General features: G+C 35.8%; 1 protein-coding gene across 2 annotated transcripts in view; it reads right to left on the bottom strand.

The window, feature by feature from the left end:
* CNTN4 (contactin 4) overlaps window positions 1-18475 on the bottom strand; it is a 339871-nt gene that overhangs the window by 133712 nt on the left and 187684 nt on the right. For both annotated transcript variants that reach the window (XM_008074482.2, XM_008074489.1), the window contains one exon: window positions 6992-7142. In XM_008074482.2, coding sequence (XP_008072673.1) covers window positions 6992-7142 — 151 coding nt within the window. The remainder of the gene's footprint in view (window positions 1-6991; window positions 7143-18475) is intronic.

Genomic DNA, 18475 nt, shown 5'->3' with positions numbered 1-18475 from the left:
ACCTGCTGGGCTCTGGCAAACTTTCCGCCTCAGCCTTCCAAGTAGCTGGAACTACAGGCACGCACTACCACACCTGGCTAATTTTTTGATTTATTGTTGAGATGAGGTCTCACCAAGTTGCTCAGGTGGGTCTCAAGCCCGCGGGCTCAGGCAATTCACTCACCTCAGCCTCCCAAGGCGTGGGATTACAGGCTGAGCCACTTTTTGAGTCAGGGTCTTATTCTGTTGCCCAGGCGGTAATGCAGTGGCACAATTACAGCTCCACTCTAGCCTCAGCATTCTGTGATCCTCCCATCTCAGCCTCCCAAGTAACTGGGACTACAGGTTCATGGCACAATGCCTTCTTAATTTTTAAAAATTTTTGTAGACACAAGGTGTTATGTTGCCCAGGTAGGTCCTGAACGCCAGGGCTCAAGTGATCCTCTCACCTCAGCCTCCCAAAGTGCTGAAATTATAGGTAGGCAGTGTTCTAAATGGTAGTGTTATAGACTAGAATGCAACATATACAAAAGGCCCCCCAAAATCAAAAGGGCCTTTCACAGTGGAAAAGGGAGGCAGAAGAGGAGGTCAGGGTGATGGACCTGTAGAAGTACTTGCTTTTGCTAGCTTTGAAGATGAAGGAAAAAGGTCGTGAGCAAAGGAATGGAGGTAATTTCTAGAAGTTGGAAACAGATTATTCCCTAGCATCTCCAAAATGAATGCATTCCTGCTGCTATCTTGATTCTACCCCATGAGCCCCACTTCAGAATCTTGAACTCCAGAATTGTAAGGATTTAAATTTGTATAGTTTAAGCCAAACACACACCACACACACACACACACACACACACACACACACACACACACACACACACACACACACATATTTCTATTCTCATGAAATATCTGATTGGGTGAAAGGTGGAGAAGGCAGATCATAAAATGTAAAAGTAAGTTTGTAGTATGCTGGATAGTGATAAATACTACGAAAATACTAGGGAACGAGGATGGGAGTTTTACAACTTTAAATAAGGCAGTGGGAAAAGGTTTCACTGAGAAGGACATACTTCAATAGGAATCTCCATTTGAGTGATATCACTGCTTGCAGGCGCCTTACAGTCAGCATGTTAATATTAACTTTATTTTCCCCTCTCAAACTTGCTCTTTCTCTGTTCACTACTATGGCAAAAGGCACTGCTGTCCACTAGCCCCTCAAGTTGGAATGTTAGGAGTAATTTTATTTTTTCCTCCTTCTTTTTTAAATCCCTTTCCTTACTAGGTCATTAAGTGTTTTAAATTCCACTCTTTAGGGATGCTTATAAACTGCTGGTGGGAGTGTAAATTAATATAACCTTTATGGAAATTGGCATGGAGATTTCTCAAAGAGCTAAAATAGATCCACCATTTGATCCAGCAATCCCACTGCTAGGTATCTATGCAAGGGGAACAGCAGTCGTTATATTTTTAAAAAGACACCTTTACCTTCATTACAGCACAATTCACATTTGTAAAGATGTGGAATCAACCTAAATGTCCACCAACCCAATCAGTGGATAATGAAAATGTAGTATATATACACTACCAGCTTTTTGATAGCTGGATAGCTGAAATACTATCCAGCTATCAAAAAGAATGACGTATCTTTTGCAGCAACTTGAATGGAATTGAAGAACATCATCCTAAGTGAACTAACTTGGGAACAGAAAACCAAACATCGCATGTTCTCACTTATAAGTGGGAGCTAAACTAAGGATCTGCAAAGGCACAGAGAATGATATAATGTCCATTGGAGACTCAGAAGGAGGAAGGGAAAAGGTGGGGAGGGATGAAAAATCTCCTATCAGGTACAATGTACACAGGTGGAGGTGGTGGATACCCTTAAAGCCCAGTCTTCTTTGCCACTATGCAATGCAACCATGTAATCAAAAACTATTTGTACTCAGTAAAACTATTGAAATCAAAAATACATTCTACCCTTTAATAGTGTGTTTTCCCTCCTTCACTCTCAGGAGACTGACATGTTCCAAGTCCTTGTGATTTTTGTCGTAGACTACTCCTTGAAGTTGGCCTTTCTGCATCCCTAATCTTGTTTCACTTTGATTCTTTCTTCATGTTTCAGGCACAGCAATTTATCTGTGGCACACACATGGCTGTACACTCCCTTGTATAAAATCCTTCAATTCTGTCCAGGGTCTTCTGATTAAAGTCTAAACTTGACTAACACAAAATACAAGGCTTCCATGATCTATTGCTGCTCTATATTTTTCAGTGATCCTTCCCAATATATCACTTTTATAGCCTATGCTTTAGGATTGTTTAAAAACTTCTGTTGCTCTTGTGCTAGTGGGCTCCTGTAATAGTCTTTGAGCACCTCGAGGGCTGGGTTTATGTCTCCTTTTCCTCTCTCTTTCCAGTGGCAAGCAGAGGTAAGCATCCAGTAAATGTTCTGTTCACTGAATGAAATTGGAATTGGCTAGTTTGACAAAATAGAGTCATGCTACTGTTCCAAGCCCATGCCTGCGACATGCTGGCTGTAGTTCTGATCCTTCTCAGAAGCAGTTAGAGGCATGTCTATAACTGGTTATTATCCATTAGCTTGACATGATGATTTAGCCTAATGTGTAAAAGGAAGAAAAGAAATTCTCAAGCATGAGTAAGAATAAGAAGTCTTTATTTACACAATGTTAGCTGGAGTAACCTTTTACTCATTTCTTCAGCCCCAGTGAGAAGTAAAATATTTTGTCTAAGTGAATTTTCCAGACAACTAAACTCACCCCTCTAAGTGTCAAGTTAATTTTTAAAAATAAACATTGGCAAGGGTTTGGGTTTCTATGATATATAGATTTGGTCTTTCTATGATATATCAATCATTTGCTTGCCTTGCTAATCTAAGCTCTTTCAATCTCATTTTTCCTCCTTAGAGGTATCATATTACAATAATAGTAATCATCCTTTTCACAGAGATAAACAAAGCTATTCTATTTATTCCTTTATTGACACTGCTTTTAATTCTGAGTGACATGATTTTATAAAGACATTGAGGAAAATGACCAGAATCGTGAGAGGATGACAATACCATATGAATAATATCAGATACAAGTGGGACATTTGACCTTAGAAAAGTATTGAAAGGGAATATAAAAGTAGCCTGTCAGAACATAAAGTGAGGGGAGGGGTAGTGGAAAAGAATTAGATTTATCAGTTTAACTCCAGAAAGCAAAACAAAACAAAAAAATGAGTGAAAATTGTAAGAAATATAATATTTAAATAATTAGTTAGATCTCCATCATTAGATGTCACCAAGGGAGGAGGTGGATCCAGCTGTTGTGGGGATGTCTGCCCTGGAATGGAAGATGGTCTCCAGGACTAATATGGGAATTTGTCATTGATGCCTGCTCAGTGACCATCCTCTCTTATTCTGGTGATAGGCATAATGTCTTTGAAGAAATAACAAAACAAAACAGAAAAACAACCCTGTCCCATTCTCAGTCCGTGTGGTTTGAGATAGACTTTCTCATGTGCCTCTTAGAACAAGTGCATGACTCATGTCTGCTTGCTCAGGGAATAATATCCTCCTTGAGTGTGACTGGCCCAGAGAAGGACACTGACAAAGGCAGGCTTATTTGATTCTGTGATTTTATTCTCTTCTGTAGCTCTTGTGATACATTGGAAAAGCAAGAGAGCATGGGGCTATTAGTAGCCATCCCACTAGCAGACGAGGAAAGCCTGATGGAAAATGAAATCAACAAATCCAAAGGTGCAGGTGGGACAGGAAAAGAGTGAAACAGAGTACTGGTGGCACTGTGTAAGTACCTGAACCTTGTTAACACCTGAAGTTGAGATCCATTCCTGGCTTTCTTAAATATACGAGCCAATGAATTCCCTCTTGTACTTAAGCCAGTTTGAATTGGGTTTCTCTTACATGCAATTGAAAGAGTCCATCCTGGTAGACACAATGGTTTTATACTTTTTATAATTCCAGAATTCTAGGTTTTTATTAAGGATTCTGCTATTTCTGTATTTTGAAGTTTTTGCTTCTAATAGGTCAACCCCAGTCTTATCTATCTCAAGTGCCTTCTGTCTAAAAACTAAAAGTAAATAAACAATCTTTTGTAGTCAGTAGGCTTAATTTCTCAATCCACCCAAATGACTCCAACTTCTTTTGTGGTCACTAGAGACCCTCCTGCGGACTAAAGCTCTTGGGCTGTGTGGCAGGTCTTCCCTGTTTTAAATGTCTGATATTGCCTGTGCTAGTTGCCGGATACATGTATAAGAAATGTTTTTTGTATATGGATATGCTGCCTACCCAATAACAAAACTATAAAAAAGTCTGAATTTTTATCTTTCATTCAGATGCTTGGCCTCCTCTAGTTATATACTGGTTTTATAACCAGTGTTAATATGCTTTATATTTCTAAATGAATAGAAAACCAAGACAATAACATATTTTAAACATATTTTAAAAATAATTAACATGCTAATAATAAGCCAGTATTTCGGAATCTATATCCACTGAGCTAACTACAATATCACCACATGATTAAAAAACAAAATGTTTTAAATTTTAAAAATGTTGCCTATAATGCTGTAACTGTAAAGTTATTTGTAGACAGTCAATTAGTTAAACTGAAATTAAATATCATTTGATAGGTAAGAGATTGGCAAAGTCTTTTAAAGCATAGAATCTAGGGAAACATTAATAAAAAGTGGTGCTTAATCATAAAGCTTTGTTCCACTGTTATTCCAGTATTTTGTACTTAAGGGATTAATAACTTTTTATTCAGAGGTTAAGGACCTGCTTTTTGATCCTTAAGATCCTACATCTCAAAAGAGAATTAAGGCTAACGAGGCAATGCCTCAGAAACTATTACTCAACACTGGGTACAGTCAAAAATGTTGCAATTTGTGTTGGTCTATCATGTCAATCCTTTCTTAAAATAAGGGTTCTAAAATTTTTCACTTATGAATCTCATATATGATTGCTTTTGCTTACTCATCCGTCTAATTTTCTTTCCTCTCTATTAGGAAAAAATAAAAAGACAAAAATGGCGGATTTCCCCTCCCTCTACTAACGAGGAAACAATGAAAAATCATTCTTACTGTTCACCCTTTTCTGAAATTATAAAGTGTTCAATTGTACTTAATTCTTGCTCAGAAGATTAGAATCAGTGGCCAACAAAGCAGATTTGGTCTATAAATGTATAGTCAATATTGTACTTACATTAAAAAAAAATAGTTGCTAACATTTAAAATTTGGAAGCTCAAATAAAAGTCCTGATTTCTATTTTGTCTTCAAAATGAAAAGATGGGGGCTGGAGGCAGGGCACCTGACTTGCATCTCCACATGGCTTGAGTGGCAGGTGTCTTCCTTGGATGAGGCACACATTAGTGTCCCACCATTCACTATTTCACTAAAATACATGTACATGACCAAAATCAGTGTATCCAGTTAATACATTATAAGTAAGTAGAAGAGAGGAGCAGAGCTCTGAAAACACATGTATCTAGCATTCCTTCATTAGAATGAAAAGCTAATATTGAGAGTTTGGGACTATCCTGGGGACAATGAAGGCGGAAGCAATAAATAGCAGAAATTGGGTATTAATGGGGAATTTCTTCAGTTTAAATATTTTTAGGGCCAAATAAATGTTGAAGAATATTTGAACCCCACTAATCAAATCAGGAATAGAAAAAATGAAAACTGGATAGAGAAAAGCTTTGTGGTGAGTGAGGTGGTGGGAACAATTAATTCAATTCACTTATCATGCCAAATTCTTGATATTGATAAACTATTTTCCCAAAGATAATTTAACTAGCTAGTACCACGGTTAAGCTGTGGTAGTGGCAGACGGTCAATAATAATGTTTAAAATATTCGGTTTTCTCTTTTCTTCTAGCCACATTGTATTCTCAGTCTTCAGATTTGAATCCAGATTTGAACACCATGCTAATATGCAGTGAACTATACTGCTTTCTTGATTTGCCAGAAATCAGAAAGGGATGTATGTTATGAACTTAATATGTTTGTGACTACACCGTCTATAAATCATAACAGGTTTGTTTACAAAACCATTAAAAAGGACATCATCATCAATGCAGTGATCTAATTTTCATATGCAAATCCAAAGGTGTACAGGTGTAAAGGGTAGATACATACACATTTTCACAGTCCTCTTTATTGCATCCTTGAGTACTTGACCTTTAACATCAATTAAAATCATTATGTATACAGCTGTTAAATCCTGTCTTATCGGTGACAAACATAGACTCGTGCATAATTACCATTTTGCAACAGATTGAGTAGATTATAGAAAAAGGTAGGGGATATTTTATAGAGGTGACAGTCAAGAAAAGGTCTTAGACACCTGCCATTTGGTGACATGTAATGTAAAACTTCAAGTAACTCATACATATTTGCATGATATAAGTTGCATGCATTCAAAATGTAATTCATGTATAGTAGGAAATACAAAGGTGAAGCATTTAGATATCAGAAAAAAACGGTTGTCTCAAAAAGTTGTAATTGAAATAATAAAAAATCAAGCATTCTGCTATATGCAGAATTAGTCGTGAAGTTGGATATTTAGCCTCAAAAAAGGAGAGACTAACAGGAGACACAATTGCCACTGCCAAATAATTGAAGGGTTGTCATAGTAAAGTAGGTTTATTTGTGTATGCCAAAGAAGGTAAGGATGGAGAAAAGTGAGAAAATCAACAATGGAATTTTAGGCTACAATTTAGCAGGATATTTCTAGTTGCTTCGCTTTTGGCAGCACTGGCAGTTTTCAGTAAGAATCACATGATCTATCTCTGCAGAGAAGTTTTTTTAGAACCACAGTAATGAAAAGGACTATAGAAATCAATAATTTACCACCCACCCTTATAAAGCTTCAATTCATCGATTAACATTTAGTCCAGGAATAGCAGATGGTAAATGCCCCCTTAGAACTATTAATAACAGATCAACAAGTTACTACAGGTTAACCAAATATTAAAATAGTTCAAGATAGTACCTTTCATTTTCTCTTAATATGTCCCTTCCTTTCTTCCAGGTGTAAACGGGTTTTGGAGAAGCTTTTGGGTTACACTCAATGACAACTTCACCTCCCACTTTGACAAGAGTTACTCTTTTCAAAAGTGTTCTTGAAAAATCTGGACCTACAGCTGAAAGACAATATAAAAAGTAAAATATTTGTTTTATTTTATTATTATTATGCAAAAACACTTCCCTATGAGACCATTCTTTTTCTTTCTGTAATGCACTTATTGTTGCCTTGGTCATCAAAGGGAGGATGCTAAATTTTTTAAAAGGTAAAGTGAATAGCACTGCAGGTTTTGACAGATTTATTAAAATTTTAGGTATAATTTGCATTTGGTAAAATCACCAGTTGTATATAAACAGCTTGATGAATTTGGTATACTCTACCATGAAAATCAAGACAGAAAATTTCTCATCATTCTACTGAGGGATTCTTTTTAAAAAGTGAATTCCATGTACAGGTAAATAAAAATTTTAAAATTTCAGAGAAGCAAAAGAGAAAGAAGCAAAATAAGAAACTACATAAGGCATTAAAAAATTGTTTAGGTTAAAGCTTTACTTAGTCTCATAGCACTCTGTATGTATATACAGTATATCCATTAGAGAACATGCTGAAATGTTTATATCATCACTTTCTGTAAGCTTCTTCTTAAAAACAAGGCTTTGTTCATCCTGGTTGGCCTGTTTAGGAGAAATTGTAATTTGCTTTTGGAGGATAGATAGTGAGAACACTACATTATATGCTCACCACTAATGTTCTAAATATTAGTAATATAGTTATATGGAAATAATGTTAAATAATTATTTTTTTCCCAAAACAAAAGACATGTATTTGTATCCTTATAAAAATAAAATTAAAGACACTGTTCTGGAAAATTTCTATTTTCTTCCAAGTTAAATGAATTAATGTGTGAGAAGAGATTTTGGAATGAATGAATTCATCTCTTGAAATCTTAATTTTGCCATATTTATAAACCTTCACTCACCACAGTTTGATCTGATGAAATTTAAGATTTCAGACCATGTTGACCATAAAACTCAAATACAAACCACAAATTACTTAAAGAAGGACTGGAAGTGAGTGTGTTATATGGGTGGAAAACAGGGTCAATTTCCTAAATGTATCTAAGCCACATAGTAGTGATGTTTTAAAATAAAATCAAATTTCAATGGAAGCAAGTTAAATCTCTATTAAATGCTTTATTGTGAATATATTTTCAGTAATTTCCTAGAAACAAATAAGGACAGAAAGGTTACCTTGTGATGGGGTGATGCAACTTAAAAACAGGGCTCTTATAACCATGTAAAGGTGAAATTAAATAAATGAATCCAGTAGGCAATTGACTTCTCAATCTGTATACCCTGGATTCATAAGTGGAGTCTATAATTCAGATAGCAATTCAATAATAGTAAGTATAATTAATGAGTATAATGCAAGTACAAATATTTCTGCTATAATGAGATAAATGCACTCTTAGTATGGCCTGTAAAATCACATAATAAAATTATAAAGTTTATGAAAAAGATAGGGTCAGGACATACCTATCTGATATTTATGAAATACGAACATTAACAAAAACAATAACCATCCTAGTAAATATTAAGCATGACTAAATATAAAGTGTATCTAAAAAGACAAGTGAAACAGTGAGAAATATTACAAAAAGTACAGTGTTTGTACGTGTGGATATGCACACGAGAAGGCAGCTTATGGAATAAAGAAAAAGGTAGAGTTAAGACTGCTGAATTATTAAATAAGTTCAAACTGCAGAAAGATTGAGAGCTAAGCATTAAGCACCATCATGTTAGAGCACATGGCCAAACTGCGCCAACAGGAAGAATGTGGTGTGAATGGGAATATTGTGCAGTTGGTAGTTTCCCTTGGCTAGCTGTACTGATCTGTGTTAGTGGGATTTGTGTTTAGTTGCTGTTACTTAGTAAAATACATGAACAAACCCAGCGTGTATGTTATAATGACATCATTCTACCACTTACCAATCCCACATAAACTAAATTTATGCCACAAAAGTGTTTTAGCAGAAGAGACTTATTCACATCTTAGGTAAACACAAGAACTGATGGCAAAATGTTTTAAAAAATCAAGTTTTCTAGAAGTTTTTTCCAAAGGGTATTTGGTGAAATAGTTACAAATTTGTATCACATAAAAAAAATCCATTCTTAAAACTATATCTTTCTACACACATATATTTTTTACCACTTTAGGCAGACATTTTTTTCATCTGTTCAGGAGAAATTCTGCAGTTGCATCTATAATGAGTTTACATAAATCAAACAGTGCACAACACATGGACGTTTTTGTCAAAAAACTATATAATGCTTTTGCAGGATTTGAAATAGCATATCAGATACACAGAAAACAGAAAACACACCTGCCAGTTTCAAAGGCATTTGTAATGTACTATTTATGTGCATATTATTTTTTGGATATCTTAGTGATAAGACTGGCCTGAACATCTTTCAATAATAAAAATCAAATTAAATATTCAAATCCTGGCCAGATACGGTGGCTCATGGCTATAATCCAAGCACTTTGGGAGGCCAAAGTGAGAGAACTGCTTGAGTCCATGGGTTCGGGACCAGCCTGGGCAACTTGACGAAACCTCATCTCTACAAAAAAATTAAAAAATTAGCCAGGTGTGGTGGTGCGTACCTATAATTCCAGCTACTTGGAAGGCTGAAGCGGAAGGATCACCTGAGTTGGTGGAGGCTGTGGTGGCTGTGAGTATGCTACTGCACTCCAGCCTGGGTAACAGAGTGAGACTCCAACTCAAAAAAAAAAAAAAAATCAAATCCTTTTCTTTTGTTTACTTCATTTGCTTCTGATGTTATGTCACCCTGCGAATCTACCAGTTGTCACTATAAAGCTATAGCACTTTTTAGGGCAAAATTGTCAGAATATCAGGGTTTTTTTTCTTTTTTCTTTTTTTTAGTCAGAGACTCACTCTGTCACCCAGGCTGGAGTGCAGTAGCACATGTACAGCCACCACAGCCTCGACCTGCTGGGCTGAGGTTCTCCTTCCGCTTCAGCCTTCCAAGTAGCTGGAACTACAGGCATGCGCCATTATGCCCAGCTAAGAATATCAGTTTTTGAATACTTGCGCCATTAAATAGCTTTCTTAACATTCTGCCATTTTGTGACCTTCTTTTGCACCTGAGGTGATGCAGCTTGTAGTATGATTCTCTTTCCTATTTGTACAGTATACTTATTCTGATCTCCGAACATTGACTGAGGATAGGCTTGAAGTAAAAGCAAAAGGGCCCTATCCAACTTGACATTCAGAGTATGTGGTTTTAAAAGTTATTGGTAAGGTCCTCAATAGGGTACTACCAGGACCTAATCTTTGCTGGCACTTAAAAAATAAGTGAGCGGGAAAGGTGAAACTTTAGTGGTTTCCTAATAGTTCAGAAAAGACAAAACCAACTGTTAAATTACACCTTAAGTCAGAATAGCTCAGATATTGGAAGAACCTCACTTACTAAATAATATACTTAAAGTACAGTATTTCTCATGTGAACTACTAGAGGGCACCACTGCCTCAGTGTTGGAATGAGTCATGCTATGGGACCTCTTCTATGTGGAAAATGCAACATTTTATTACTTATCAATGATCTTTATTATGTTAACTTTACATTATCTATGAGAAGCATCTGGCTGAGGGAAGCCCTTTATGCAACTCACAGCTATTTGTTTCTACTTAATTGAATGACTCTTGGTCACGTATCAAGGGCATTTTAAATGGCCAACAGAACTCCTTAAAAACAAAACTTCTGTGCCTTGGTGTTGTTTTTCAAGAGAGATAGTAGAATGATAGCTCCTTAACTGAATGTGCAGTGGCTGTCCCATTAGAGAAATATATAAGTGCTGTTTTACTATATTATTGAAGAGGAAAGGATTATTATGTGTGCCAGTTCTATCACAGTTGGTCTACAGAAGCATCACTGGTAACATTGCCAGTTGATGGAGGTTATTAAGGCCAGTCCTTTTGGAAGTTCAGAGTTTCATATTATTTTAACCTTTGTCTATTATCTTTATCTATTACCTCATCATGCTATACAAATAAATTAATTCAAATCTTTCCACCACCAAGGAGAAAATACTAATATCAAATTATGAGACCCCAAACATCTCTTGTTTTTTTTTTGGTTGCTATCTACTAGGCAGGCTTCAGTGGAAAAATCTCCTCTTTCTGAGATCATCACTTCAGAATGGCTGATTTAAAATCAGCCCTTCCTGATCAGAAATGATATTCCCAAGGAGACTCTCAACAAAACTCTGAAGTAGATGATTTTTCCATTACGAAGTTAGCATGATGTGTCCCTAATAATGTCACTAATACCCATACCCCATTTATTTTGGTCTAATTCACTGAATGCTCTGTTTTCCTGAGAGTTCTAATCTTGTTTCTTCCACAGAAGCTCTTGTGTTTATGGGTTCCTATTCCTTTGGGCAAATACTCATAAAATAGAAAAAATAATATTTACAGTCAAAAGGTAGTTTTGAGAATTAAATGAAATGATACATGCACTAAACATAAAGTACTCAGCACAGCATTTGATCCAGAGTAAGAACTTTATATCCCCTTTTCCCCACGGCTATTTCTACTACTGCACTAACCCAACCACCATTATCAGGGACTTCTGTGCTGAAAACCTTCTTAGACTCAGCGAAATACATGTTTGTTTGAAAAAAGAAAACTTTTTATTTTGAAATAATTATGGATTCACAGAAAATTTCAAAGAAAACATAGAAAGGTTTTGTGTATTCTTCACCCAGTATCCCAAAATGGTTACATATTAAGTAGATACAGTTCAATAACAAAATAAGAAAATTAGCAATAGTTTAATGTGTGTGTATAATTCTATCATTTAATCACATGTGTAGACTTGAATAAACACCCCTGAAATTAAGATAGACAACTACTCTATTACCACAAAAATATTCCTCAGGCTACTCCTAAGCTATCATATCCAACTTTCTCCTAGTTATCCTCCTAATCCCTGAAAACCACTAATCACTCCTCCATTGATATAGTTTTGTCATTTTGAGAATGTTTTATATACATATGTGTGTATATATATATATATATATATATATACATGCATATATATACATGAAATCATACAGTAAACAGTATGTGACCTTTTTTTTCACCCAGCATAATACTCGTGAGATCCATCCAAGTTGTTCTGTGTATCAATAGTTCCTTTTTATTGTTGAGTACTATATGCCATATGCTGGTATGGATAAGAAGAAATATGAGAGGGGACTCAGAAAAACAGGAATTATTTTTTGGAGGGTGTCCCCTTGTAGTAAAGAGTTCCCCTTCCAGATAAGTGTTTTAGGAACCCACTGGCATCAGTGTACCAGCTAGCATTGTTGTGAGAGGCTGTATTTGACTTCAGTGAATTTTTTTGTGGAGATTCTTTCAACGCATGTGCCCATTACATGATGTGTGATTTGTACGAACAACCTGTCTGCAACACGCTGAGTGTTAAGCAGTTTTTGACCCCAAATGGCATGAAACCCATACCCTACCCTCCCTATTCACCCCGAGATACTGTTTTTTGGATTCCCCAGATAAAAAAAGTCCTCAAAAGGAAATATTTTGCCAATGTGGAAGAGGTGAATCCAAAAGCGGCAGAAGCACTACGCGGCATCAAAACTGACAAGTTCAAAAATTGTTTTGAGCAGTGAAAAAGGCATCTTGATAGGTATCTTGCATCAAAGAGTACCTTGAAGGTGACTGAAGTTTAAATACGTAAGAATAAATAAACAATTTTTATAAATAAATTCCTTTTTTTTTGGTCCCCTCATACATCTCCAATGTTGGCATTTTAGGCTCTACAGTAACTGACAAGTACCTTTGAGCATAGAAACCATTTCAAGATCTTTCAATTATTTTTTTGCTAACAAGTAGGATAAAGGATAGTCTTTTTATCTTTTTATAAAAAGTTTGAAAAGTCAATAATTAGTTATGTAAACATGGGTGGAAATTCTTTTTCTTATTTCCAGAACAACATTTTAAAGCCATTTTAGGACATCATTTATTACATAACAATTAACATGTTGATTTAAAATCACTTTTATATAATGCTTTAAGTAGGGCTCCAGCTGCTAATCCCTTGTTAACCTCCATAGAGCTATCCTAGCCATATAAAGTTGATAAGACTATTAATTTTTTTAAAATCTGTAATCACATTGACTTTATATCAGTCCAAATTAGTGATATTTCATTGTACTTGACACAGTGTCCTAAAAACTTATAAAAATTCATGTCCTTTGTTAGAAAAGTAGTGTATATTTTTGCAATATCCTATTGATTAACTCTGTTATATGATAGAAATACTTGCCAAATGAATAGAAGAGAGACTCCTAGAATCCTAGTGATTAAAAAATAGTAGCTCTTGTTATTAGCTACTATTAAGCCATTAGTTCCTCGAAGGCAAGAATATGTATCATGGATCTGTATATCACTTGGACCTAGCATATTGCTGATATTTAATAAATATTTGTTGAATTAATGTATGTTATAGGAAAAAAATTCAAGAATTCAGTTCAAAACAAAAAATTCCCAGTTCATGATGATTTGCCTGGATATCACATCCCCTTCTTCTCTCCAAGTAGTGTTGGAGATGACTTCTTTAACTTCCTGATGTGTGTAGGACACTTCATCCTCATTGGAGTTGGATCTCAGGCAAATGAAACAAAATTACCCAAGAAATACTATCTGTCCTGTATATACTCCAAAATTGCCTCAACTGATGTGATGGGAGATGTTGAACAAATGGATCTCAAAATGAAACAAAAAAGCAAAGAACTTTGCTTACAGTGCTTGCCAATTTCTGTAGTGTAAATACTCCTAACATGACTGATTTCAAGCTATCAACATGAAGTCACTGAACGCTGGGTTGGGAAGAGATACATGGGATCAGATCCTGCCACTATGAACTAACTCTAGCACATAATTGTCTTTCTATACTTTCTCCAAGCACACACTTAGGGGACGGTCACAGGATAAGTGGACACTGGGAGCTCAGCTTTTTTTTTTTTCCTTCAGATTCTGGTTTTACTATGCAGGAGCACATGATCTTCTCTTTCTTCCCCAGGTACTCCCAACAAGAGACCCAGTACTGAGAAGATAAGAACTTCAAATCCCTTCCAATTCCTTTGATGGGTTTACTTTGCTCAAAGACTCTCTTCTTTGAGGCTTTGTTTGTCAAGGGATCACAGCAGTTTTAAGGATTTCAGTGACATAGACTCTACATTAGACATGTAGGCTCACCAGAAAAATACTACAATGTAGATCAGTGTAGATGAGCTATGTGTAATGTGGCAGGGACTGGTGTCTTGTTTATCATACTCCTTCAATAAAGCATCAGAAACAGTTCTGCAAGCAAAAAGAGCACATATATTGTCTTTTTTTTTTTTTGAGTTGGAATCTCATTCTGTCACCCAGACCGGAGTGCAGTGGCCGCTCCTGGCCACCGCAGCCTCGACCTGCTGGGCTCCAGTGATCCTTCCACCTCAGCCTTCCGAGTAGCCGTCATATGTTGTCTTTATACTATATTTATTTTCACCACTAAAAGTAACATGCCTTACTCTAAGGACAAATACATTTTTTAGGAGTTTAGAAGAACCATGGTCTACTAATTTTGGAAAGAAAAGAGCAGGAATGTTGTTGTTGCAAATGCTCTATTTCTGGAAAACAAACAAAAAATTTGTCTCGCATGAATGGTAGAGGTTTTGTCAATACTAGGGTCATGTACTCTTGGATAATGTCACAACAATGGAAACATGGATTAATTGAACATAGGGTAGTTATATCAACAGAACAGCTCTGTCCTCCTTCCAACTCCTATTTGCTTTTATGAGTTAGAAAGCCATTCTGTTGTGAGGGTTTAGGATTGGGTAACAAGAGGATGTAGAAAGCAGATTCTAAATCTGTGGTATATAAATTAAACTGATCATAGGAATCACCAGGAGGAGTCTCTTAAATGTTCACACTTCTGAACTCCACCCACTATAAGAGAAACCTGGTAGTTTATAATTTTTGCCACTGAAGATGTGATCCTTGGAGCAGAAGTATTGGCATCACCTTGAAGCTTCTTAGAAATGCAGAATCTCAAGCCTCATCTCACATCTGAAATCAGAATCTAAATTTTTTTTTTTTTGAGTTGGAGTCTCATTCTGTCACCCAGACTGGAGTGTAGTGGCCGCTCCTGGCCACTGCAGCCTCGACCTGCTGGGCTCCGGCAATCCTTCCACCTCAGCCTTCCGAGTAGCCGGAATTACGGGCACGCGCTATCATGCCCAGCTGACTTTTTTATTTTATTGTAGAGATGAATCAGAATCTAAATTTAACAAAACCTCTGAGTAACTCACATGAGTATTAAAGTTTGAGCAGTACTGCTGAGTCTTCTATCATTTTTACTGTAGTAAAAAGCACTCAACATAAAATGTACTACACTAAGCATTTTACATGTACTGTACAGTAGTGTTAACAATATACACACTGCAGAAAACATCGTTTTCTGTTTCTAAGTGTTTCACTACTTTAGATATTTCACGTAAGTGGAAAATTTGTAGTAGTATTTGCTTTTGTTTTTTGATGGGCTTATTTCATTTAGCAGAAGGTTCATCCATGTTGTAGTACAAAACAGGATTTCCTTCTTTTTATGACTGAATGTTATTTAATTGTATGTATATGTAACATTTTCTTTATCCATTTATCTATCCACAAAATTTAGGTTGCTTTTATCTCTTGGCTATTGTGACTAATGCTGCATTAAACCTGTTGTACAAATAATTCTTCAGGTTATTGTTTTCCATTTTTGTATATGCACCAAAGATATGATTGCTAGATCACATGGTAATTCTTTTATTTTTTAAAATTTTCTGACTGTAAGTTAGATGCCTAATGATTTCCTATCAAAACTCTTGCAAAATTGCCCTTGTTTGATGAAATAAATGAGCAGGAGCATTGTCAAGATGGTGGAGGTCTCCCTGGTAACGTTTGTCTGGGCATTTTTCTGCTAAAGATTTGACTAATTTTCTCAAAATACTATCATAATAAGCAGATGTTATTATTCTTTTGATATCCAGAAAGTCAGTGGACAAAATGCCTTCAGCACCTCAAAAAAGGTGCCATGATCTTTGCTTTTGATTGGTTCGTTTTTACTCTGACTGGACCGCTTCTACCTCTTGGTATTCATTGCTTTGATTGTACTTTGTCTTAAGGGTCATACTGACAAAGCCATATTTCATCTCTTGTTGAATTATTTGAAGAACTGCTTCAAGATCTTGTTCCCATTTGTTTAAATTTTCCATCAAAACTCTGCTCTTGTCTGCAGTTAATCAGGGTGCAACAGTTTTCACACCCGAGTAGAAAATTTGCTAAACTTTAATTTTTTAGTCAGAATTGCATAAGCTGAATACATTGAGATGTCTATGGGGTTGGCTATTGTTTATGCTGTTAATCATTGATCATCTTCAATTAGGGCATAAATAAGATAAATTTTTTCTCATAAATACATTTGCTTGGTCTGGTACTTCAGGTTTATCTTCAACATTGTCTTGTTCCTTCTTAAAACAAGTTATCCATTTGTAAACCACTGATTTCTTTGGGGGCATTGTTACCATAAACTTTTGGTAAATAAAGCACCAATGATTTCACCATTCCTCCACTTGAACTTCATCATAAATTTGATATTTCTTCTTGCTTCAATTTTAACAGAACTTATTCTGATAGGGGCTCTTTCAAAATGATGTCTTATCCTTTTTTAATGCCTCAAACTAGATCCTATTCACACATGTTACAACCAGTTAGTACAAGCTTATTATGTTACAAAAAAAAAAAAAATGAAATCCATGCATACTGGTTTCACCATAAGCATTTTCCAGGAACTTTTTGAAGACTCTTAATATATTCTCCCATTCCAGAGGTTGTTTTCTGCTCTGATTGTTTCCTTACCTGCACAAGTTTTTTAGTTTGATTTAATCTTTATGCTTATTTTTGCTTTTTTTGCGTATGTCTTTGGCATCATATCCAAGAAATGATTGTCAAATCTAATACTCTGAAACTATGTTTTCTCTTAGAAGTTTATACTTCTATGTTTAGGTCTTTAATCCATTTTGCATCACTTTTGTGTACAGTGTAAGGTAAAGGCCCAACTTCATTCTTTTGCATGTGGATATCCAGTTTTCCCAACACCATCTGTTGAAGAGACTGCCTTTTTTGCCAGTGTATATTCTCGGCATCCTTGTTAAGGATTATTTGGCACAGACACCACCACAATTTCTAGCATCTCTGTTGATATTTGGTTTTAATTTGATTTCAATAGGAATACCAGAAATTGTCTCGACTATTGCTGTTTTGCAGGATGTTTTGAAATAAGGAAATGTAAGGCCTTCAACTTTGTTCTCTTTTCAAGATTGTTTTGGCCCTTTGAGATTCTGTATGAATTTGAGCATTTTTAAAAATATTTCTTTTTTTATTTTAAAGACGAGGAGTATAATTCAGGATTAGATATACAAATGATCATCACACAGGTAAAGTTTGGACCTCCCTTTTGTTCCCATTTAATTCTTTTATATTTCTGAAAAAAAAATGCCATTGGGATTTTGACAGGACTTTCATTGAGTCTGTAGCTTGCTTTGGGCAGAATGGACATTCTTTTTTTTTTTTTTTATTTGAGTTGGAGTCTCACTCTGTCGCCCAGAATGGAGTGCAGTGGCCGGGCCACTGCAGCCTCGACCTGCTGGACTCCGGCGATCCTTCCGCCTCAATCTTCCAAATAGCTGGAACTACAGGCGAGCGCTACCACACCCGGCTAATTTTTTGATTTATTGTAGAGATGAGGTCTCGCCAAGCTGCCCAGGCGGGTCTCGAATCCGCAGGCTCAGGCAATCCACTCACCTCGAGTGAGTGTCTTTGCTTTGTTTCTGATCTTAGAGGAAAAGCATTCCATTTTTCACTGCTGAGTATAATGTTAGTTGTGACCCTTCTTATTTTGTTTTTATTATTTCAAGATAATTTTCTCTATACTTAGTTTATTAAGTATCTTTATCATGAAAAAGTATTGAATTTTGTAAAATAATTTTTCTTCATCAATTGATAGCATCATATGGTTTCTGTCTTTCATTCTGTCAATGTGATAACATCAACCGATTTTTGTCATGTTGAAATGTCTTTGCATTTCAGGTATAATTCAGTGTGCTAGTATTTGTTGGGGATTTTTGCACCAATATTCATCAGGAATGCTGGTCTATAGTTTTCTGTGCCTTTGGCTGATTTAGGTTTTGGGATAATATTGAGCTCATGGAATGAGTTTGGATGTGTTTCCTATTCTTCACTTCTATGGAAGGGTTTGAGGAAAAATGGTGTTAATTCTTATTTAAGTATTTGATAGAATTCTCCAGTGAAGCATCTGGTCCAGG

This window comes from Carlito syrichta, unplaced genomic scaffold (genome assembly GCF_000164805.1).
Source record: "Carlito syrichta isolate Samal-C Ts95f unplaced genomic scaffold, Tarsius_syrichta-2.0.1 Scaffold117309, whole genome shotgun sequence".
Taxonomy (NCBI): domain Eukaryota; kingdom Metazoa; phylum Chordata; class Mammalia; order Primates; family Tarsiidae; genus Carlito; species Carlito syrichta.
This window is presented reverse-complemented; position numbering and strand designations above follow the sequence as displayed.